At 40.8% G+C, this 25,601-nt stretch overlaps 1 protein-coding gene across 3 annotated transcripts in view; it reads left to right on the forward strand.

Moving 5' to 3' along the window:
• Astn2 (astrotactin 2) overlaps positions 1-25,601 on the forward strand; it is a 1,028,198-nt gene that overhangs the window by 581,813 nt on the left and 420,784 nt on the right. For all 3 annotated transcript variants that reach the window (XM_021160104.2, XM_029476271.2, XM_021160105.2), the window contains one exon: positions 19,236-19,386. In XM_021160104.2, coding sequence (XP_021015763.1) covers positions 19,236-19,386 — 151 coding nt within the window. The remainder of the gene's footprint in view (positions 1-19,235; positions 19,387-25,601) is intronic.

Genomic DNA, 25,601 nt, shown 5'->3' on the forward strand with positions numbered 1-25,601 from the left:
TCTGCCGTGGTTCATTTCTACCTACGTATTTGTAACAGTGCCTTTCTGTCTGAACACAAGCTATGTGAGGACATAATCCATCTATACACAAGTGCACATGCTAAGAGCTCAGCCTGTTATTTAAAAGATACTCCACGAAGGTGAATCGAGTAAAGAATGAATGTGGAGATGAGCTATGATAACATGAGTCAGGGAAACCTTTCCCCCAGGACATTCTCTTTGAAACCTTCCAGTTTCTCACTTGGGGGAGCCAGTGTCTTCTAGCAACCCAGAAAGTTACTATACTCTCCAGGATCTACCAGGGAGAAGATGACTGATAAAGGCATCCCTGGATCTGCTTTCCAAGGGAGACCAAGTGACATCCAAAGCAACAATCTGAAGGAACATTAAGTCAATTCTTAGTTTCAGACTTGGAAAAACAGAGTCCCAGAAACCCAAAGGTACTTATTCATAATCACCATGATTAGATAGCCAAATTCAAGTCTCTGAATATTCAAGCAATCAATTGGCCTGCTCAAAGAGGAGTTAGAGTCTACACTGGGCTATAGAATTCCAAGGCTATCCATGTTGTCATTCTTTATCTCATCTAGGGCTTTAGCCACCTTTCTTTTTGGCTCTTGGTATAATTTCTCCCGTTGCACCCATGAAATCATCACAATCAAGATAAAAAGCATATAAATCTCCACCAGATTTCTGAGTGTTTCCTATGATTTGTTTCATAGTAAGAAAACAATGTGAGATCTATCATTATAAGAAAGGAAAACCTCCATGTACAATACACCATTACTAATTTTGTTCTCCCTATAGTAGAGCAGACCTCTAAATTTCAGTCATGCTTGCAGCATAAACAGCTCTTCGTTGCATGGAGTCATAAAGATTCAACACAAATCTTCCCTTTTTTCTTATATTCCACATACCCTACATTAATGCAATTCCCACAAGGGGAGGTATCAATGTAGGGGGTAGGGCTTCAGATTTAAAAAGATCTATGGGCTTACTTAAAGAGAATTTTAAAGGAAATTTGGGGGCAGTCCTCTCATGAATTAACTTTTTATTCATTTATTTCATTATTTGTTTACCCATCCATTTACTTTCTATACAGAGAGAAAATTTTGATATCTCATGGTGCAAGTCACTGAGCTGAATCCCAAAGATATTTTTTTTTCCTGTCACACTAGTGGGATAATCAGGTATAATGTCCCTCCATCACCCTTCTACTTTGGACCCAACTACACCTTTCTCTCTTCTTGAGAAAAGGGAAACCCGGCTCTAACTTCTATAGGGTGTGCTGTCAGCAGTGGAGTTGAATCATGAACATTCAACCTGGAATGAGTTAAAATTGATAACAGGGTGGCATGGAAGTGGCTGCCCTCAGCTTTAGATTTACCCAAATCTTACTCTTTTCTATCTCTTTTCCTGTCCTCCATTTCTTGAAATAGGGCTTTACTATATGATCAAGACTGGCCTAGAATTCACTATGTAGCTCTGGCTGCTTTCAGACTTACAATATTGCCCACTTCAGCTTCCGAAGTGCTGGAACTACTTCTGTATGACTCTATGACAAGGCTTTGGGCCTTAACACTGTCTGTGTTACTTGTAGCAGCTCTCTCTTCCCCACTTCACCTTGGGTGGTACATCTGTGCAATGGGTTGCATGAACTTACATAAAATGGTTTCTGTATGTACTGTATGAAATAACATTGGCTGGGAACTCAGAGTCTTGTTGGCTATCCTGTGATCAGCAATAGTATCATATACTCAGCGATCCATAAGGACGTGGAGAATATGACTAAACTGGGCTTAAACAATCAAAAGAAACATGTTGGAAAGAGCTGACCATCCTTCACCATCATGAAAATGCAAACTGAAACTACTTAGAAATTTCCTCTCACCTCATCAGAATGGCTTTCAAGAAAAGAAATGACAAAAAGTCCTGGGGAAGATGAGGGAGAAGATGAATCATTATTCACGGCTATTGGATGTATAAGCTGGAAAAAACAGTATGGAAATCAACATGAAGTTTTCTCAAAATGAAGAAAATAACCTTAAACAGAACCTTCCCGTGATACAGCTATGCTACTCCTGGCTATATACCCAAAGGACTCTTAAGTCTTACCACGGAGATACTGTTCTACTCAAGGAAATGGAATATATCTTGTTGTTCATGAGCAAATGAATAGATAATAAAATGTAGTATAGATACTCAATGGTATTTTATTCATCCAGAAAGAAATATGAAGTTATGGAACTTTCAGAAAAAAATACAGGAAACTGTATACTATTATATTAGGCAAAATAAGCCAAGTCGAGAAAGACAAAATAAGCAATGATTAATATCATATGCAGAAACTAGATTTGTGTGTGTGTGTGTGTGTGTGTGTGCACATATATACATATCATGAAACCATAAACAGGACTATAAAAGGGTGAGGAGAGATGTAAAGGAGTTGGAAATGATGATGGAATGAATGTGACAGGAGGCAGAAGTGAGTGACTGAGGACAAGGAAGGGGTGTGATACAAGGGAGAAGAAAGGCAGTTACTTAAGAATAATACATGATATAAAATTAACTCAAATAAATCAGTGACCTTCCTTTATACAAAATGATAAACAGGCTGAGAAAGAAATTAGAAAAACTGGAGCTGAGATGAAAGGATGGACCTTCTAGAGACTATCATATCCGGGGATCCATCCCATAATCAGCCTCCAAACGCTGACACCATTGCATACACTAGCAAGATTTTGCTGAAAGGACCCAGAGATAGCTGTCTCTGGTGAGACTATGCCCGGGCCTAGCAAACACAGAAGTGGATGCTCACAGTCAGCTATTGGATGGATCACAGGGCCCCTAATGGAGGAGCTAGAGAAAGTACCCAAGGAGCTAAAGGGATCTGCAATCCTATAGGTGGAACAACAATATGAACTAACCAGTACCCCCCCCCCCGAGCTTGTGTCTCTAGCTGCATATGATCAGAAGATGGCCTAGTCAGCCATCAGTGGAAAGAGATGCCCATTGGTCATGCAAACTGTATATGCCTCAGTACAGGGGAACGCCAGGGCCAAGAAGTGGGAGTGGGTGAATGGGGGAGTGGGTGAGGGAGCATGTGGGGGACTTTTGGGATAGCATTGGAAATGTAAATGAAATAAATACCCAATAAAAAATGGAAAAAAAAGAAATTAGAAAAACAACTCCCTTCACAATAGCCACAAATAATATCTTGGGGTAACTCTAACAAAACAAGTGAAAGACCTATATGACAATAACTTTAAGTCTCTCAAGAAAGAAATTGAAGAATATATCAGAAAATTGAGAGATTTTCCATGCTCATGAATTGGAAGAACTAATATAGTAAAAATGGCCATCCTACCAAAGGCAATCTATAGATTCAATGCAATCCTCATCAAAATCCCAACACAATTCTTCAAAGACATGGAAAGAGCAATTCTCAAATTCATCTGGAAAGGCAAAAGACCCAGAATAGCAAAAATAATTCTTAACAATAAAAGAACATCTAGGAGAATCACCATCCCTGAACTCATACTTTACTACAGAGCAATAGTGATAAAAACTGCATGGTATTGATACAGAGATGGACATGCTGATCAATGGAATAGAATTGAAGACACAAAAATAAAACCACACACTTACGGTTATTTGATCTTTGGCATAGATGTCAAAAATATACAGAGGGAAAAAAAATCATCTTCAATAAATGGGGCTAGTTTAACTGGCTGTATGTATGTAGAATAATAAAAATAGACGCATATTTGTCACCTTGTACAAAGCTCATGTCCAAGTAGACCAAGGACATCAATATAAAACCAGATACACTGAATCTAATAGAAGAGAAAGTGGGAAAGAGCCCTGAATTCATTGGCACAGGGGGAAATTTCCTAAACAGAACTCCAATGGCTTAAGCTCTAAGATCAACAATTGATAAATGGTACCTCACGAAACTGGAAAGCTTCTGTAAGGCAATGGACATAGTCAATAAGACAATTTAGCAACTTACAACCTGGGGAAAAAAATCTTCACTAACTCCACATCCAATAGAGGGCTAATATCCAAAATATATTAAGAACTCGAGAAGCTAATCACCAAAAGCCAAACAACCCAATAAAAAATGGGGTATAGAACTAAACTGAGATTTCACAACTGAGGAAACTCAAATGCCTGAGAAGCACCTAAAGAAATGTTCAAAGTCCTTAATGATCAGATAAATGAAAATGACCCTGAGATTCCAGCTTACACCAATCAAAATGGCTAAGATCAAAACCCAGGTGACAGCACATGTTGGAGAGGATATAGAAAAAGACTCCTTCATTGATGGTGGGATTGCTCACTGGTACAGCCATTCTGGAAGTCAATCTGGAGGTTCCTCAGAAAATTGGAAATAGATCTACTTGAAGACCCAACTATAACACTCTTGGGAATATACTCAAAAGATGCCACATCATGCACATGTTCCACTGCTATGTTCATAGCAACCTTATTTGTGATATCTAAAAGCTGGAAACAACCCAGATGTCCCAGAACAGAAGAATGGATACAGAAAATGTGGTTCATTTTCCTAATGGAATAATACTCAGCTATTAAGAATGAGGACATGCCAAGCTTTGCAGGCAAATGGATCGAACTAGAAAATATCATTCTGAGTGAGGTAACTCAGACCTAATAGGACATGCATGGTATGTACTCACTAATTCATGGATATTAGCCAAAAAAAAAAAAAAAAAAAAGTACAGAATACCCAAGATACAGTCCACAGAACTCAAAAAGGTCAACAAGCTGAAGTGCTCAAGTGCGGACACTTATTTGCACTTGGGAGAGAAAAGAAACTATCACAAGTGAGGAAGGGTGGGAGGGACCTAGGGGGAAAGTGGATGGTGGGGATGGGGGGAGAGGGGAGCCTGATCTGGTATTGGGTGAAGGAAAAAGACTAAATCCCTGAGAGCTAGCAGAAAGAATGCAAACAAGCAACCTTGGGAGATAAGAGGTTGGGGGACCCTTCAGAATGCACCAGAGACCTGGGAGGTGAGAGACTCAGGAATCAAAGGGAGGGACCTCAGATGAAATGCCTGACAGTAGGGAGAGGGAACTTATAGAGTCCACCTGCAGCAGGAAGACAGGACAGCAAGTAAAGGATGGGGTTACCATCCCACAGTCACAACTCTGGCCCAAAATTGGTCCTGTCTGAAAGAATTACAGGGATGGAAATGGAGAGGAGCCTGAGGAAAAGAAGGTCCAGTGACAGGCCCAAAGTGGGATCCAGATCAAGGGGAGGTCCCAAGGCCTGACACTATGGAGCACTCACAAAAAGGGACCTAGCATGGCTGCACTCAGGAAGACCCAACAAACAGCTGAAAAGAGTCAGATACAGATATTTGCACCCAACCAATGGACAGAAGCAGCTCACCCATGTTGTTGAATTGGGGAAGGCTGAAAGAAGCTGAGGAGAAGGGCAGTCCTATAGGAGAATCTGCAGCTCAATCTGAACCCTGTAGGAGGACCTGCAGTCTCAGTTAATCTGGACCTCTGAAATTTCTCAAATACTGGACCACCAAACAGGCAGAATACACCAGCTGATATGAGGCCCCCATATGCAGTAGAGGACTGTCAGGTCTATGTTTATTCAGGAATGTTGCACCTAACCTCAGGAGACTGGAGGCCCCAGGAAGTTTAGAAGTCAAGTGAAGTGGGGTATGGGGGCACCCACATGGAGACAAGGGAGTGAGGAGGAGATATGGGATGTGGAACAGTCAGAGGGTGGACAGGGGAAGCAGAATAAAATATGGAGTATAAACAAATAAATTAATTAATACAAAAAAGAAATATTTCTAAAATAAAAAAAAGAAGAATGCATGAAAATACTATGAAGAAAACTAATGTTCTGTATATTAGACTTAAAAGCTAAGTAAAAAGTGAAAGAGAAAGAGAAAGAGAAAGAGAAAGAGAAAGAGAAAGAGAAAGAGAAAGAGAAAGAGAAAGAGAAAGAGAAAGAGAAAGAGAAAGAGAAAGAGAAAGGAAGGAAGGAAAGAAAGAGGGAGGGAAGGAGGAAAAGTGGAAGGGAGGGAGGGAGGGGGGAAGGGAGGACAAAGCGAGGGAGAGAAAGGAAGGGAAGGAAACGAAAGGGAAGGGAAGGAAAGGAAAGGGAAGGGTAGGGAAAAAAAACACAATTAAAGGCCATGAGAATTTGTGGGCAGCAAAAACATGACTGCAAGAGCTAAAGAGGAATTAGTTTTGGGAAACTCAGAGGCCCTATACTCCCATTTCTCTAACCACCCAGAACTTTTCAGATGTGTCTCCCTGTGGCCAGCTTCTCTTTGCTCTAGCATCCACTATGTGTCATTGGGCAATCTCTTAGGGAAAAGCTAGAGCTGGTCACCCACTCCTGTGCTGATCATAAGTGCTGCGTTCCAGAATGTGGCAGGAGCCAGAGTGGTCGGGACAAAAGCCAGCAAGAGTCTCCAGGCAGGCACAAGTGATGCAGAAGAGAGACAAGGCCGGGTCTCAGCTTGATCTATTGGTTCACTGCTGCCTGAAGAGCTGCTTGAGTTACTGTGATCACCACACTCTTCTGTGCTTGCTCTCTCCAAAGTCCTCAATAGGCTCAGAGAAGGAATGTACAAAGGAAGCAGAATGGGGCTCTTGTAATGTGGGGAGAAGGCAGAACTCCGACTGACCTAGTCCAAGTCAAAGGCTTAGCTTCCTGAGTCTGATGGTGGAACTTGAGAGGGCCTAGTCTTCTTCAAACGTCATTCACTCAGGAAGAGCTTCAGGATACCATCCAGCTCCCGCTGTGGCTGTACAGAACAGCCACGTTGAGTTTACCTTCAGGACAGCTCCTTGTTAGTTTTGCTGAGGCTAGGAGCAAGTGAGTTCTGCCTCAGCCTAAAGAATGGAAATAAATACTCCAGGTTCCCCAGAGGGAGCTGTGGGCTTGTGAGTGAGTTCCTCACTTTGAGCCTTATATATTTTCACATATAAATTTGGCTAATCAGTGCTACCTTTTAGTGTTAAGGTGGCAAATGTCTACAAAGCCCAGAAGCAACAAGCTTCCATTTTCAGCTATTCACTACCTGCCTTAGTCACAGGCCCACTACCTGTTTCTGCAGCTCTCCGCCTCTGGCTCTTCATTCTCTATCTCTGTGGATGCTGGTCTTTAACAACCACATCCTTTCTGCTCCTCCACTCTTCCCTTCTGCACATCCCCTTCCATTCTTTATTTCTTTAATCAGCATTGTCCCCTGATTACTTGAGACCCATCATATCCTTCCTGCTCTCGGAAGTCTTCTCCACACAGGCCAGGAAGAAGTCACTGTTTCTTTGTGGGGATAATACTCTGACCTGATATGATGCACTTATATGTGTTTTGTTGGCCTGTGGCAATGGCTTTGCCCATGCCTTTTGCCCTGGACTGTGTGCTTCCTGAGGGCAGGATCTTGTCTCTATAGTATGAAGCACATCTTGCCTGGGGCATGACACCCAGAAAATACTGAAAATTTTGAAAATTGCCTATCTACCATGTTCCTTCCTCAGGACTAACTGCAGTGTCTGTAATACTCCCCCCCACCCACACACACACACACACACACACACACACAAACTCACACAAAAAACAGATGTAAAGATATAGGGATAAGGAGCTGTGTGCTTGCACAGAGATCCAATGTCTTCCAGCCCCTTCCACAGTCACACTTTTAGGAAACACTGCAGTGACATTTGTCAGGGAAGCAAGGTGACTTTGACAATGTCAAAACCCTTGGGATTTTTATATTTTTCTGAAGCCAATGTCTGTCCTTTTACCACATCCTATGGGGCTTCCCAGGATGTAATTATATTGGTGTGATCAGACTTGAGGTTTTTAATTTCCTGTCTCTTCCTATCTAGACCCAAGTTTTGGATTATGTTCACAAAGTGACATGCATTTGTCAAAGGACTTCATATGCTCAGGAGTCAGTCTAGGCTGTAGTCCTTTACCTGGGGTTCAGGGTGCAGATCTATGAAACGACATAGGAGAATAATATCCTGCTACTTCTGCTAGACTCTCAGGGAGATGTAACATCCCCTTTCTTTGCAAACAGCAGCAACACACACGAGTGTGTTAACAACATCTGTGGCTTTGTCGTCAATGGAAATTACATATAGCTTGATATCATATTTCATTTGTTGCAGATGTCTTAAAATATAGCTTATGCTCATAGCTACTTTGAATTTATGGTTATTATTGCATCTGGTACTGGATCTTTTAATTTGATGTGTCACTAAAGAAGCATATATATTATTGTGCTACAAGTGGCTTTAAAAAAAAAGATTTTGATAAATGATTTCTTTTAGAATGCTTTTGTATTTGGCTCCATGCATGAAAAACAGGATTGTGATGTGTGTGGGGCCTCTGGCTTCATGAGACTGACAAAGTATTTCGTGTATTAATGCAAGAACACATACAAGAAAATTGTCTGGGCTTGAGCAATTTCCAGGGTGGATGGAAACCTGCAGTGGTTGGTAGTGGTCATCCCTAAATTGAAGTGAGTGTAGCTATTTCTGTTTTAGGTTCAGAGACTCGCAGAGTATTTTCATGTGCCTATTTATTGATATATTAATTTATTATGATTTAATTATTCATTTTGATTTTAAATCATTCTGATTTCTAAGATGCTGCTTATGACATTGGTCAGTAGAGAGTATGGCACAGTTTCTTCTTCTATGTAATTGTGTTGTTGCTGAATCTACCTGATAACTTAGGAGTTGGGTATTGTCAACCATTTTTGCAGAAACAAATGAGGCTCAGAGAGTTAATAAATGGTGGGGCAACGTTTTAGTGGTACACTGGTATTTATTTCTGATTTCCCTGCTGATTGGTATAAGCCCCTTAATTTCCTTGGGTGTGATCCCTCCCCTTCCCCCCCATTCTTACAGTTGTACTTTATCTTCAACATTAATAGTAGACAACAGAAAACAGGGACAGACTTTCTGGGGAGCCATATAATATCATCAACCTGGAAGAACTCTGAGATTATTGTGCTCGTGTAGAAAGAGAGACCCAAAGATGGTGAAAGACACAGGAGAGGGAGACAGAGCTGCACCTTCCCCCTCAGGCTGGTGCTCACCTTTCTTGCTGATAAAGACCTACATATTGTGTAATGGTGGGCTCTGCTGGTGTACAGAAAACCCTCTGTCACCCCAGGCTCTACAAAATCTTCCAGTTCCCAGCAGCCTAGGGCACTCACAGCTGGGAAAGGTGCTGGCTTTCTAAGAAAGCCTTCCAGAAATGTGGGGCCTCTTACTATCGGGTGCCAATCACAATAAGCTTCTCTCTGGGCTGTGAGTCGTGTGGAGCAATCTGAGACTCTATGTGGGTACTTCATGAATAAATCCCCAAGATTCAGCATTTGTAACTGAGTCAGTTTTTTTTTCTCCTGTTGTTTCTTTTTAAAAAATATTGATGGGACTCAGAAAGGGGAGGGCAACGAGAATGTCTATTACTGAACAGTCAAATCAAGAGTGGGGAAGAAGAAAGATGGCCTCTAAGATCAGTTGGACATCATTGTAACTGTAGAGGTAGAGGTGGAACATATATCATCAGGATATTTCTGAGGAAGCCCTTGTGGTTTAAGCCTCACCAGGCCCCAGGCTGAATTGGTTGGGAGTGACATTCTTCCCCTAGCTCCAACCTCTTCACCCTAGATTAGATCTGCATCTTTGCCATATGTTTTCCTGGTGTGCAATGTTTCAGAGCATCCATCAAAGTATGTAATTACATCCTTAGATACAGATCGAGACACAGACATGAATAGAGATACACAAGCACAGATGTAGCAAGTGTCCAAGCATAAGCCTGGGCTTTGAAGCAGACACCTCTACCACTGCAGAAACAGATACCTGCCCTATCTCTGTTCTATTTAGCAAACCTCAAGCCACAGCTGCTTTGCTCTTTCCTGTACCCTTAACCTCCAGCTCACATGGTGAATGTAAGTAAATATTTATCCAGTGTACAAATACATTCTGAAACATGCTCATCCTTTATGAAGATCCCCATCTGAGCACTCATATCTGTTAACTCACTGCATTCTGACCCACAGCCCTGTGCTTTGAATGCCATTGCCTATTTCACAGATGAACAATGGGCGTCGTAATCAGTTTTCCTTTGTTCCCAAGGCCACAAAGCTAATCAACCTTACCCACCCGCTTCCTCTGATCCTTTTGCCCTGTCCTTATTCAGAGAGCAGCTGCAGCATGCTCACTGCACCAGGAGATGTGATCAAGGAGTCTCTTAGTATGCAGGAAGTTACAAGCTACTCAAAGACACAAGATGCTCACAGGAAGCTATGAGACCACTCTGCTCAGCAATCTATTCTCTCCATCTAAATTAGCACACACTATAATTGCTAGAGGAAGGGGAATATGAAGTGTCAGCTTGAACCCAACTCACAGAATCACTGGCAAAGAAAGAATCATAAAGAGGAAGCCAGGAAACCAAGGAGACTGGGCTTAGACACTCCTGGGATGGACCTAGGTCGGTTGCTTGGGTTCTCTGCCAATCTTCTCAAGTCTGAAAGGGACAAGTCCTACATTTGTGGACATACACCTTTCATATTGAGGTAAAAATAGGAAAATAAGAGCACTCTATGGGCCTAAGGCAAGAGTTAAATGAGGTAGCTCATATGAGATTAGAACACTAACTTTCCAGTAGATGTCAGGCATTTTATTACTACTACATGGGATACATTCCTTCCCTGCAAACATGATTCACCTCCACAGCTGTCCCAGCAAATTTCTGCTTTACTTAGTTAGTTGTTCTATTGCTGTGAAGAGACACCACGACCAAGGCAACTCATGAAAGCATTTAACTGGGGTTTGCTTACATGTAGGAGGAGCACATAACCATCAAAGTGTGAAGCATGGTGATACAAAGGGAGGTATGATGCTGGAGCAGTAACGGAGGGCATAGATCTTCTCTGCAAACAGCAGTCAGTAAACCTGGGCCTGGCATGGGCTTTTATAGCTTTGACCCCCTACCCAGACCCAGTGACACATCCCCTTACACTTCCCTAATCCTTCCCAAATACAGTTCCACCAACTAGGGACCAAGCATTCAAATAGATGACCCTGTGAAGACCACGCTCATTCAAACCACCACACTATTCCTCCTTAGACTGCGTACCATCTTTATTGCTTTCCCACCAAGTTAATCCTCCAGATGATGTCTCAGTTTCTTTTGTAAAATGGGGTGATTTATGATTTACGTCACTGTGTTTGGAAAGAGTAAGTGAATGGAAACTTGTAGTGTTGAAATTATGGTGTGACCATTATGGATGCACAGTCTATAGTTATTATTGTCATAGTAGTTGTCCTTGCTTCTATAATTATGGTTTTTAAACCTATTCACCCTCATGATTAGCCTGAGTAAAATTTAGAACTTCTGCTAGAATCTTTGTTGAAGCCCCTAGCTCTTATGATGAAGGCCAGTGTTCATCAGTACCTGACACAAAGAACCCTCTCTAGTTTGCCTGCTGTCCAGCCTTCTTGACATGCTTGCCTTCCTGCATCTCACATCAGTCCCCCATCAGGTTATATACCATCTTCTACTCCAGGCTTCTGCATGCACTGTTCCTTCTGATGTAACTCCATTATCCAGGCCATTGTTATTTTTTTAATGGATTTGCTACCAATCCTTGCTGTCTCAAGTGCAATATTGCTTTTCAGTTAATGTGGGTCCTTTAGACCCATTGATATTGTCATTCAAACCACCATACTATCATACCCACTGATAATGTGCCAGTATGAATGAGAATGGTCCTCACAGGATCATCTATTTGAATGCTTGGTCTCTAGTTGGTAGAACTATTTTTGGGAAAGAAAGGTGTTGGGGGGGGAGGGTTGATGGGGCCCGGGGTAGAGGGTTGCCATTGTGAAACACAATGAGTCCTTTAGACCCACTGATAGAGGTAACATGCTACATCACATCCAGGAAACAGCCAGGTGCCCAGCATAAGTCAGATAGCCATGGAACACTTCACATGAGCAAATGGACCCCCTGCTACTTCCCTAGTTCTTTCATGGGCTCCTTACCTTTTTTTTTTTTTTTTTTTTTTTTTTTTTGGTTTTTCGAGACAGGATTTCTCTGTGTAGCCTTGGCTGTCCTGCAACTCACTCTGTAGACCAGGCTGGCCTCGAACTCAGAAATCTGCCTGCCTCTGCCTACCGAGTGCTGGGATTAAAGGCGTGCGCCACCACACCCGGCGCTCCTTACCTTTTTAAGCCATGCTTTTTGAAACTTTTACCATGCTATGCACTACTAACTGTTGAGGCTTTCTCTGTTCTTGGTATCACTGGGTATTTCAGACTAATAACTGAGTTTATTTTTTATGCAAACTTAATTATCAGGATATTAGTAACCCCATTTTTTCAATAAGCTGGAAGCTTGAAGTTGAGAGACTCGCTTAAAAACAAACAAAAAACAAACAACAAAAACAACAACAACAAACTCTTATAGCTTGTGTGGCTGCCCTTCTGCTGCAGGGTAGTTTGATTCCAGACAAGCATTTTTCCTTGCAGAATGCGAGGCCTGCGAGGGAAACTGAGAAAGAGAGGTGGGAGGAAAGCTTGACTCCAATCATGTAGTTGTTGCCTCTTCCTCCCCCACGTTTCATGTTGTTACCAGAGAGTGATTAGTGTGCATCAGTAGGGGGCTTGTCACTGTCTGGGCTCTGAGTCATACATTCACACCTCTCTCTGAGAGGCATGGACCTTTCCTGGTGTCTATTAACAGCGAGCCATGCCAGCATCTGTTCCCAGCCACCCTGCCTAATGCTTACTCTGTGTGGTTCACAGACTGACAAAGCTGAATGGTACCCAGATGAAGCAACTGCCCCTGAGCAGCCAGGTGATGGGGGCTGCAGTCTTACCCAATCTGTTGGGGTCCGGCTGTTTCTAGTTTAAAATCAAATTTTTCCACTGGGAAAAGGAGCAGAATTACAGTAGGGAGCTAGATATAAGAGCTGGATGTAAGATACAAGAGCTAGATACACATTTGGAAATGTTTAGACGGTTTCTAGGCATTGGAAAAGAAACCAAATTACAGAGAAGCTAAATATGATCTGGAATCATCCTTAATCTAGTACCTGTCATGCAATAAGTACTCAAATATTTATTGAATAAATGAACAGTGTGTTTTCAAGTTTCAAGAACACATTTGTATATATCAAATTATTCTGGTTTTATAACGGTCTAGAGTTGTAAGCAAAGCAAATATAGCTCACATTATAGAGATAAGATAGAGTTTGACAGGAAACTTCATGTAGGAGAACGAATATGAGTTTTGGAAGTGGGCAACACTGAATTCAAAGTTTTTATAACTCCACATTAAAAGCATGATTGTCTTAGCACCTTGTGCTGCTGTAAGAAAACATACAGGCTGGTTGCTTTATAAAGAATGAAAATATGTTTCCTATAATTTCAGAGCTAAGAGATCCATGATCAAAGTACCAGCAGGGTAATAGTCTGCTTGGATCCTGGTCTGTGCTCCTGAGATGACATTTGAAGGACTGTGTCCTCTGAATAGGTAGAAAGTAAGGTCATCTAATACATGGGGGATGCTCAAAGGTCAAGAGTCCTCCACTAGGACATGATTCTATTTCCATGGTCTCAACCCTCAAAACACTGTCACCTCAGGACAGCCCCATATGTAAAGCATGTTGCCTGGGTAATTACATTTTTGAATGAAATTTGGATGCATTTCAAACTTAGAAGTTAGCAATGTCCTTTAAAGGAGAGGGAATGACACACAGATAAGGGGAAGAAGTCCTTGAAATAGTAGAGAGAGAGATTGGGTCATAAAGTTCCAAGCCATGGAAATAAGGAAAGCTAAGAGTGGTCTTCAGGAGCTATGAAAACACAAAATTACTCCCTATCTAATGCTGAATGACTATGGCTTTGTCAAGACCTTGATCTTCAACTTAAAATCTCCAGACCCGGGACACAATTTATTTAGCTTACCCACTTTGTAGTATTTTCTTTGCAGCTGAAATAAAGAACCACAGGGTTTGGACCTTTTATTTCTATTTTGGTTCATAGTGTTGTGGACCATAGGGGCCAGAAGTTAGTGTGGGGATTGTGTAAATGGAAAAAAAAAAAAAAAAAAAAAAAAAGCTCTTTCCATCCATCTTTCTCTAAGTCATAGAGGAACTGGACATTGATGGTTGCTTATTGCCCTAACTGCTATGGGCTCTGAGCTACTACTAACAATTTGTTGATGCTTAACTGTGTCATGGAAGAACTCCAGCGGACATGTGTGCACAAACTCCCCTTGCCTGAGTGACCAGGGAAAGTGACACAACTCCCCCAATCTACTCTGTGCAGTTACCCAAAGGAAGGAAACATAGGTACTTTACAAAGCTATTAGAAAATCAAAAGCAATTGCATAGGGATAAAAAAAAAACAAAATAAAAAGACCCTACACTATCCTTTGCATATAGCACATGCCAGGAAATCATTAATGGGGAAGGCAGTATTGATGATGGTGGTAATGTATGTCATGGACTAGATTCTCATGCAGGTCTCTGGTACCCTGACCTTACACTATCAGTCCAGCTTGCCTCTGTCTCTTGGAGGAGGCCCACTGAACCTTTTATTCACCCCCTATTTCATGCTACTCGGGCAGCTCAGAAGTACAACAGAGTACAACAACCCCAAAACCTAAACTCAGGCCAGAATAATGGGTTGAATTCTCAAGTCTTAAGGGAAAAAAAATGCAGTGTCTGCCCTGACCTCCTTTTATTTCTTGTGCTTAGTTGCTTCATTTCCTGTCTGGACATAATCACTCCTCTTGGCTTAGCAAGAGTCCTGTGTCAGGCCTTTGTGTCTTTAAGTAGAGTTCCCCATGTGTACAGTGCTTATGCAGAATTGATCTTTCTAAGAGCTAGCAAGCAGTCTGTTCATTTGTAGTCTTTAGGTCCTGCAGAAAAGTGACATCTTTTGCTTATTTTCTTTTTTACTTCTGTTTTTTCTCTGTCATTCTTTTATTTTCCAGTCCATGTCTTTCATTTACCCTCTTTCTTTTTAAATCTTGCTCATCTTCTCCTTCTCTCTGCCTCTCCTCTTTCTATGTATTTTCTCACTCCTTTATTTCCCTCTTCTATTCTGTCTCTTCATTTTATGTCTCTGTACATATACTTCTCCTGTCCCCATTTGGCTGTTCTTTACACACTATATTTGAATCTCTTCCCCTGCTGGGCTGTCTACCCATGTGTCTGTCTTCCTATCGACTTTCTGCTTTTCTTTACTATCTCTGGCTGACTATGTGTCTGTGCCTCAGTTTCTTTCTTTTCCTAGGCACATCTCTGTGCTTGTCTCTTTTCCTGATCTCATCTTCTCAGATCCCCTCCATTTCTGTCTAGATCTCCTTCTGGCTCTTCCCTTTTTTAATACCTCTGATTGTGTTTACATTTTAAAGCTTTGTGTCTTCCCAAGATCTTCAACTCTTTCTGTCTTTAAACATGGGCAATCTCCTAAGGATTTCATTTTATATTGTTACCCCACCTCCCATATACTTGTCTCTTCACTCTATGCTGATCTAGGGACAATCACAGAATTCTGCCTATGCAATCTCCATTGTCTCTTTATACAGAAGCAAACATGAAGGACCTAGAATGGGAATGCAGGGCCACAGCAGGGAGCAGCATGTCCTATTTGGACAGAATGTTTGCAAAAGTATACATTTCATGGAGCCTGCATCTATGCTTTCTGTGTTTGTTTGTTTGTTTGTTTGTTTGCTCATTTCAACACAATTACCTAGCCCATATTCTGTCATGCTCTGCCTTGGGAGCTATATAGGCATGAATAAATCCTAAACCGTTTCCTGCAAAAGCGTACACTCTCCTTAGTAGACAAGGGAACTGGTAATGGCATTCAGTTATGTCATAGATTTAAGCAGTGTACCCACAAGATACAGGAATTCAATCTAGTAAGAAGAGAAGGATCTATGAAAGACACAACAATAATGTGTAACAAAAAGGATTTGTCTGTGATCACTGCTGTATCCCAGGACATAGAACAGGATCTAGTACATATTAATTATCTAATCAATAAACATGTAAGATATGTGTGTACATGAGTGAATGGATGAATGAGTAAAAGAATTTAATCAGTTTTCAAGGTGTCTTGGTATTTCATCAGGAAGATAATTCTGAGATAAATATCTTAGGCAGAAAGGAAAATGTGATTAGCATTCAGATGACATGCAGGTCATAAGGCAATAATCAAAACTGCAGGTTTTATAGCATTTTAAACTTTAAATTTTTAGGAAGACAGGTGTTGAATAAATTAAGTATATGTGATCTATACTGCTTGCCACCTCCAAAACTCCTAAGTAAAAGACACTTCTGGTTCCAAGCATGGGTTAACACTCAGACTGAACATACTGATACACGTTCTGTCACCCAGGCTGGACTCTCTTCATCTTCTTGATGTAAGCATTGGCAGCTGCCAGGCCTGAATCTTTAGTATCCGTTAGTCACAGAGTACTTCCTTGCCCAATGATACCCACTTGTTCTCTTCTGGTCAGCAATCCATTCAACAGCCAAAGGATGTGGGAATGCAAAGGCTCAGGTGCTTTGTTATCATCTGGGATGTCAATAAATGTCCTCTTGAGACCCTGAACTCAACATGGTATCAACTGATGCTTTACTGTGGGTCCTTTACCAAGTCTTGACTTGCTCTCTTTGTACAGATTCATCTCTCAAGGGAATTTCCCAATCATCCCTCTGGGTATAACTGTATTCCAAAATCTGTTTTTATAATGACTGACCTAAGGTTCAGTATTCAAATAATAAGAAGCAGGAAAACATGCAATAGAAAATATGAAAGTAGAATAAATAGGGTCAAATAGCAGTCAAAAAGGTTCTCTAGAGGAATATAGCTGATAGAATGAGTATAGGAATAAATATATTTATATGAATAAGCATATTGTCGTTGCTGTAAAGAGACACCATGACCAAGGCAACTTACAAGAACAACTTTTAATTGGGGCTGTCTTACAGGTTCAGAGGTTCAGTCCATTATCATCAAGGCAAGAACATGGCAGCATCCAGGCAGGCATGATGCAAGAGCTAGTGAACATTCTAACATCTTGTTTCAGTGGCAGCTAGGAGAGGACTGGCTTCCAAGGAGCTAAGATAAGGGTCTTAAAGCCCATGCTCACAATGACACACTTCTTCCAACAAGGCCACACCTACTCCAACAAGGCAATGTCTGTAAATAGTGCCACTCCCAGGGCCAATATATATATATATTGAGGGCCAAGAAAAGTACTTTAGATGCCCTTCTGGAAGTACAGAGGAGTTATTGAACAGAGGAATATATATATATATATATATATATATATATATATATTCCATAAAATAGCAACAGAAACTTTTACCTATTTTGAATATATGGATATAAAGTATTTATTAAATATACATGGCATTTATTAATATGTTATTGATATTACATAATATATAATAGATGTGTATATATGGTACTTATTAAAGCAGCCTACAGCTTGTGGTCAGCTAATCCAAAAATGTCTATTAATGGAAAGTCTAAGCATCCAGTAGTGTTCAGTCCCCACACTGGCTGTCTCAGCAGGAATTTAGTATATGCCAGAATCCTAAAGAAGTAGACTGTAATGTTAGTGAGAGAATGGAATTGCCAGTGACAGCAAGAGGAAGCACACAAAGAGCAAGCATCCTTCTTCCCTGTCCTTTGTACAAGGTTTTAGTAGAAGGTGTTGTCTAGATTAAAGGTGGAGCTTCCCATCTCAAAAGGTATGCACTACAGGTATATCCTCTCACCTCAGAAAACCTGAAATAAAAGTGGGGCTTCCCACTTCAAATAATTGAATTGAGAAAACATCCCTACAGATGTACACAGCTGCTCACATAGTAGTTAATTCCAGAGGTAGCCCAAGTGATAACTAAAAAGAGCCATCACAAATAGGTATCCAGGGGAAAGATTTTGAAGAGCCTTGAGGGTCAAGAAAAGTACTTGAGATGCCCTTCTGGAAGTACAGAGGAGTTATTGAACAGAGGAATATCTAATTAGAGCTGGATTTACCAAGTTCACTGCCAATCATTATAATACTCAGACCAAAGAGAGAAAGATTAAAAAAAGAAAATGAGTTTAGAAATCCAACCTGAGAACTATAGGCTTGAATGGAAAAAGAGTGGGAAACATCATTGCTGGTCTGTCACCAGCTCTTTCTGTTCTTACATTTGCCTTTCCTTTCTGCCATTCTGGAATAAGCAACATCTCATGGCAGAAAACACTCCTGATTCCCACCTCCAGTGGGATACCCTTACCACTCACTGTATCTTTAAGACGCTTGTCTCACCTAGTGCAAGCATATTACCCTTTGAGAAGCTCTTTACTCATAAAATAGCAAGAGATACTTTCATTTATATTGCTCATATTATAGAATCCATCTTAGGGAATCCAACCATGTTTGTGGCAGGTCTGTAAGTAAGAGGAACCTCATTTGGAGAGAATTCTGTCACCTTCCCAACCATAGTTGTTGACAGATTTAACAATTTGAGCTTCATGACATGGCTTGAAAACAATCATTTCTGCTGTCCTAGGGCTAGAGCCTTGTGCTTCTAGTTAGATCTTGTATTTATAGCCTAGGCAATTTGGAGATAAATCCTTCAACATTTGTAGCCTCAATTTTATAAATCCAGATCAGAATAATAACATTTGAATCATACAGCTGCTGTACAGTTTTTGAGACCCCCTATAAACATGTGGTCAAAGAACAGAGTTTTGTGTAGATTAAATGTCCTGTGAGTGGGGCAACTAGTTGGAACTTGATACAAACTGCTACAATGTAAGCTAGTCCTTAGGTATTTTACAGTGTAAGTTCTTGATAATCCTTAGGAAAGAAAATTCAAATTTCTAAGACACAGCTGTTCTATTGGCAAAGTTGAAATCTCATAACCAGTCACCTTCCATAATAGTGGGACTAACTGAAATAATACATGAAGATGTAAATCTCGTTTTCCTTATAACAACAGGATGGAAGCACCATGCTCTCCACTGTTGCCTCCCTTTTATTTGCATTATTTTCCAGATTAAAAACAAAATGAATAATTATTTCTAATATGTTGGACTCATATTAATAAAAAGCAATAAAAACCAAACCAACCAAATGATTATACAGCTATTTCTGAGGTTTAACCATCCCCCTTTTTTTTTCCAAGGGAAGAAGCAATGTTGTCCACGTACTTTGAAACCATCAATGACCTGCTGTCCTCCTTTGGTCCAGTCCGTGACTGCTCAAGGAACAACGGGGGCTGTACCCGTAACTTCAAGTGTGTGTCTGACCGCCAGGTGGACTCCTCGGGATGTGTGGTGAGTGTTCTTTAGCCTAGGAGCTCTTCATACACTCAGGACCCTCTCTGCAAGGGGAAATGGATGGAAGTAAAACACCGCAAAGCAGCATCTCTCAACCTGGGCATTATGCCCTCCTTAGGGTCAAATGACTCTTTCATAAGGGTGTCCTAGACAATCAGAAAATACACACACACATATGTATATGTGTGTTTGTATAAATACACACATAATAGTAGCAAAATTATAAAATTATAATTATGAAGTAGGAACAAAAATAATTTTATGGTTGGGGAATCACCATAACATGAAAAAACTGTATCAAAGGGTCAGAACATTAGGAAGGTTGAGAATTGCTAGCTCAAACTTACTGCCTTTGTGTCCCTTCAAATATCAGGCTGCTCACCTCTTCTGTGAGGTGGGATCTTTAAACCCACCTCTTTAAATTTTTAGAAAAATAAATTGAGATAATATAACGTAAGTGTCCTTCATGGGATGCTCTGAATTCTAGAAGCTCATGGTGCTTTTGATATTAAAACACAACCTGACTTAGTTCCACGAACACAGTGCATGCAGAGGAGGTCAGTAAGATGGAAATAATACCCAGCATAGATTCTTTGGTATGGTTTAGATGATGTTGCAGTTGAGACTCAAAGTTGGTAATAGGCTTTTTTTTGGAAATTGGTTTTAGAAATGGCTTTTGGAAAGCATGCCTCTGTTGGTATTAAGAAAATTATGCAGATGGCTAAAGCAGGGGGTTGGTTTAAAAGAAGGAAATGTTTTCTTTCATGGGATTCCATTATCTGTTATAAAATAGGGATACAGGAGAAGTTAAGTGATGATACCTGTTACCTATGAAAATGCATTCCAAAATTGATGATTTTTTTTGGTAAGGATTGCCTAAGGTAGTTGTTTGATTTTTAAGTTTCTGAGCTACGATTATAGGTGGGGTTAGATCTCATGAACTTGAAGTTTTATAAAGTAAATGTGTGTGCACATATGCATAGGTGTGTGAATGTTGTTGAACTGGGGGAAGTTTAAACATATGCTTCAGAAGCAGTGGTACTGCCAGACAGGCTCAGCCCGGCATTCAGGTCTCTTCATTTGGCTCCTTTCCAACCGCTCCGTGCACATCATTCACCACTTGACTTCAGCCTACACTAGAGCCAAATGGACCTGATTAGATGCAGTTCTTTGAACGTGCTGCTTGTTTAGAGCTTCTTGCCCTTCAATTAGAGTCAATTTCTCTGTCAACCCTTGGAGCAAATAAGTGGACAGGCTTTCAGATCTTTGTCCTTTCAGACGACATCCCTTCTCCCACCCAGGAAGTGATAGAGATCTTCCTATTTTCTATACCTAACTTTCTTACATCACCTGGAATATTTTATAGCACAGACTGCTTGCACTAGGTTTGTCTCAACCAATAAGCTGAGTGACACCCCAGGAAATCTGTTGATTCAACTCAGTACACCAGCAATATTCATCATAGAACAGGAAGCATAGGGGGGTCAGAGGCAATGATAGGAGTCACTACTCTGGACTAAGTACTCCAGATGAGACTAAAAAGGAGAGAATACACAGATGACCCATCTCTATAACAGTGGAGAAATAACTGAAACTAGGACAGCATTAAAAGAAAATTTTAGAACTTTCTTTTTCTTGATCTAAACCTGGAGTTTAGAGCAAGAGATTAACAGGTCTTTAGAGGCAGGTGAAGAGTTTGGTCACTTCAGTTTCCAGGATTATAAGTGACAGGAAGTTGACACAGAGTAGGTGAGGCAAAGGGGCGGGGCGGGGGGGTGGGGGGACACACACATGGCCAAAGGCAATGCTCCTCATGGCTTCGGAGGCTCAAGCAACTGAATTAGAATCACTGTCCACTTTCTATCTCTGCTTTCTTCTGTGTCACGCCATTCTGTGACCTACTACAGCTTCTCTACCCTGAGTCCTGTGGACAAAAACAGCCCTTTCTTACTTGCTCTAATGACAGACTCTGGATTATCATATTGGGCAAACTTGATTCTCACCCATTGCCATTCACCAGTAAACCCTGTGATCAAGGAGCTTGCCAGACACATCTTCATGTGAGTCATGTAGAAGATTTCAACTAAGAGGCCTCTGCATTGGAAACATATTGCTCAGATAGGTACAGACATAGACAACCAAGGAAATCCAAGTCCCCCAAACTGGAAGACTTTTTCTGTGTGCTATGCACGCCTAGGTGTTAGAGGTCTGATTCTGAACATTGTAGCCAACTCTTCAGACTTCATGCTGGAAATTTGAGACCCAGTAAGGGAAAGGGAGATTTCCTCAGACTGCAGCCCTGATCAGTGGACAAACAATTCCAGAGGATTTTTCCAAATTTGTGTCTCCAGAGCATGATAATGGCTTCTCTAAAAAGATTGTCATCATTTCTCATTCCTCAAATACTTAAGCTTCTTCTTCTTCGTTAGAGTTGAGGTCCCTGAGCAATGACATTCAGAAGGCAGAAATGAGACTGAGGGCTCCGTGGTGTGCTGTACATGTCTAGGAGTGGGGTTTCTCTTTCCTCTCGTTAGCATAATCTGAAAAGAAGTAAGAGGAGAGCAAGAGAAATCCAATAGCCTGCGATGTTTTAGGGGATTTCTCTCTAGATTAAGAGGACACTTTTAAAACTCTTAGATACAATGCTTAGTAGCAAACTCTGCTGCATGAAATCAATAGGACAATAAGCCAGTAAAGGCTTCAATCTTGTTTAGTTTACATGCATCCCCTTCTAAAAAAAAGTTCATCTGGTATAAAAAAATAATCACACCTTACATTGTTTGTGTCTGTCTCTCTCTCTGTGTGTGTGTGTGTGTGTGTGTGTGTGTGTGAGTGTTCATATACGTTGAGTTGCACATTTATGTGCTTGTATGTAGATGCTAGAGGACACCCTCTACTATCTATCCTCAGGCTCTCTCACCTTTCCATTTTCTTTTGAGGTAGGATGTCTCACTGGCCTGAGCCTACAAGGCTAGGCTGGCATATCTGCATGTCTCTGACTCTACCACAACGCTGGGTTCACAAGCACATGAAAAGAGCTCAATCTCTCTCTCTTTCTCTCTCTCTCTCTCTCTCTCTCTCTCTCTCTCTCTCTCTCTCTCTTCACTCTCTGCCATCTGGGCTATCTCCCAAGCACCATTATACTTTCCATGTAAACAAACAAACAAAACAAGCAATCCCTCACAACAAAAGTACAGCATGGGCTCCCCTCATGGATGAATAAATGAGTCTATGAGGGAACACAGTATCTTCCTAAGGTTTTACCACCAGGTGGCAGGATAGAGGATGAAGACCACATCTTCCATGTCCTTCCTAGATCCTGTGTGAGAAGGATTTCAGTCATAACTTAATCTTTAACTAGCTGGTAATTAACTCTGACTTCTCAGTTTCTTAATACTTCCAAACAGAACAGTAGTTTTTAAATGCACAGACTTTTTTTTTTTCCCCTGCAGGATGAAAGAACACAGCAGAGGGATAGGAGATAGTTCAATGCCTTCTGTCCGATCAAGAGCATAGAGATCTGGTCCCCAGAAGCAACATAAATCCTGGGTTGGTATGTCAGCCTCCATGTAATTACAGCCTCGGAAGGCAGACAAATGAGATCCCTGGAGCAGACTGACAACTAAGACTAGCTAAATCATCACGCTCGGAATTTGACTAAGTGACCCTGCCTCAAAGAATAAGGTTCAAAAAGAAAACACCAGGGAAAGATTCTTGATTGGTCCCCTACATGCACATGCACCTACGTACATGTATCCTCACACATATGCAGACACAAATATGTATATGCACACATACTATATATTCAAATGCATGATAAAAAGGAAATTAAATAACCCAATAGACAATAATTTGGGATTTACAAAATATCATATCTCTATGAGACAATACTATATTAATAATGCTCATATATAGTGTATATGATATTGGGGCCAAACAAACTTATGAGCACCTGAATTGAGGAGAGTCCTCTATGATGTTTCTGAAAACTGAGTATCATTTTTTACCTCCTATATCTATTGGGAGTAGAAAATAAATTTTAGTCAATTCTGTATTTCTTTAACCTCCCTTTTTTCTAAGCATTCCTAGGGAGTCAAGATGATATGTGGTGTTGTGCCATTACCTCTGGTTGCTACCTGCTATTTGTTCTGTCCCCATACACCATTCTCTTAAATTTCTGGTACCTATTGGAACCTATATGTTATCACCTGATTCATAGGTATGTGATTTATGCTGCTATCTGCTGCTTGGCATTCTTCATCTCACTGTGAGGTCATATAAGACCATAGGGGTCTACCTATACAATAGCTTTTCCCTACCTAGCTAGTGCATAAGAAATATCCACTTGCTTTTATATGCCATCCTTATCAGAGCAAGACTATTCAAAGCTCTCTTATTTTATAGTTGCTATGAAGGCATTTGTAGTCCATGGTTTTCATAAAAGTGAGTTCAGTTGACCAGTCCCGCCATTGTTGAGAAAAATTCACACATACCACTAGTCCAGAAAGGCAAGAAAGCACAGATTCCCCGACTTTGCCTTCAAAGCCCTCAGACTCACCTGGTGAGTGTGTGTGTGTGTGTGTGTGTGTGTGTCCAGAGTTTGAGCACAAGCCTTGTTCCTGCTAAGTGAGAACTCCACCACTGAGAGATAATCCCCAAACAGAGCACTTGATTTTATAACAGTCCTCCATCCCCTTTATCCACTTATGTGATTAACCTGATAGGAACAGAGCATCAAGTCCCATTTCAGGAGAATTGCTAGCAATTACAAGGTTCTCTATTGACTTTCAACATTCTTTCCGAATTCAATGCCTGTACTTCTTCCCAGTGAAAAGAAGATGGCTTATATAATACAGCACAGCTCCTTTTCTTGCTTTCCTTTTTCCTTTGGCTCTGTGATGATGATGATGGTGATGATTGTTATCATTAGTAGTAATATTGCTATATTTGTAGTGCACTAACACATGATGACCTTGAATTGTGACTTGTGATTATCAGATGGGTAGAAAAATATATCAGCCTAACAATGAATATCCACTAATTGTTAAAATCAATGAGCATGCTATGTTATCTTAGTTTACACCAAAAATGGAGTTTGAATGTGGGATTAGCATAAGTGATGGATTGACCTCAGAGGTGGCTGTTCTCATGGATTGCCCAGCCAGACCCAATGCAACTTCATAGGAATCCTGAAATAAGCAAGAGGACCACTAGCCTATTAGACAGTAATATGAGTAATTTGTGTTGTTTTAAGTAACCAAGTTAGGGTACTAAGTAACAATACAAATATTAATATAGTCAGAAAATAGTATGGGGGTTAATGGAGTAGACAAGTTATACAGACAGTTTGTATCTTTTTTTATTATTATTATCATCAAGCATTTCTGGAGAATCCTTACATCTTGACTAGGCATGGAGGGAGTAATAATAAAGCACAGGAAGGGGAAGAGAGCCCAAAGTAGAAAGGTCACCAATATGCAAGCACTATCAACATGACAAAGTTGTGGATGCTAGCTATGTGTCTACTGGTTGTATGGCAGCTTTACAGAACACAGGAAACTAAAGCAAAGAAAACACCTAATCCTGCCATGGCCAAACCTTCTTTCACCATCTCTGAGAAGCCATTGCTCCTGAAATACTCATCTTCTTTTTGTCTTTGAGTTGTCTCTGTTTTCTCAGCATAGGGAAAACACCTTGGGACTGGCCCAATACCAGGCAATCGAAGTTTGTCTTCCTGATGTCACAAAATGTTAACTGGGATTACTATCCTCTATTTAGATAGAAATCACAAAGAGGCAAGGGAAAACTTTTTCTGTGTTGGCATCCCTGAGCTCCTAAGTCCTGAGGGCTTTCAAACCTCTGGGGCTTTAACTCTGAGACCTGAAAGGTAGAAATTTATGACTCCAAGCTTTTAAAGCTAGAGACTTATAGCTCTAGGCACTCAAGTCAGAGCAAGCTCTAAGTCTTTAATGCCAGCAGCTACTGACTCTGGGAATCAGGATCTTTATACTTATCAAGGGCTAGGGATAGAGCTCCTAAGTATGGATAAAATGACCCTCAGTTCTTAGCCCTTCTCAGCTCTCTGGAACTCTCCCAGTCACCTAGTTTTACTGTTTTCACTCTAATTTTTTTTCTAATTAGTATTTGAAGTTAACATGCAAAGTAATAGGTTCACTATGTCTTCATAACATTTTACCTTCATAGTCTTTATC

Source organism: Mus caroli, unplaced genomic scaffold (assembly GCF_978045245.1).
Source record: "Mus caroli unplaced genomic scaffold, Mus_caroli_1 scaffold_6, whole genome shotgun sequence".
NCBI lineage: Eukaryota > Metazoa > Chordata > Mammalia > Rodentia > Muridae > Mus > Mus caroli.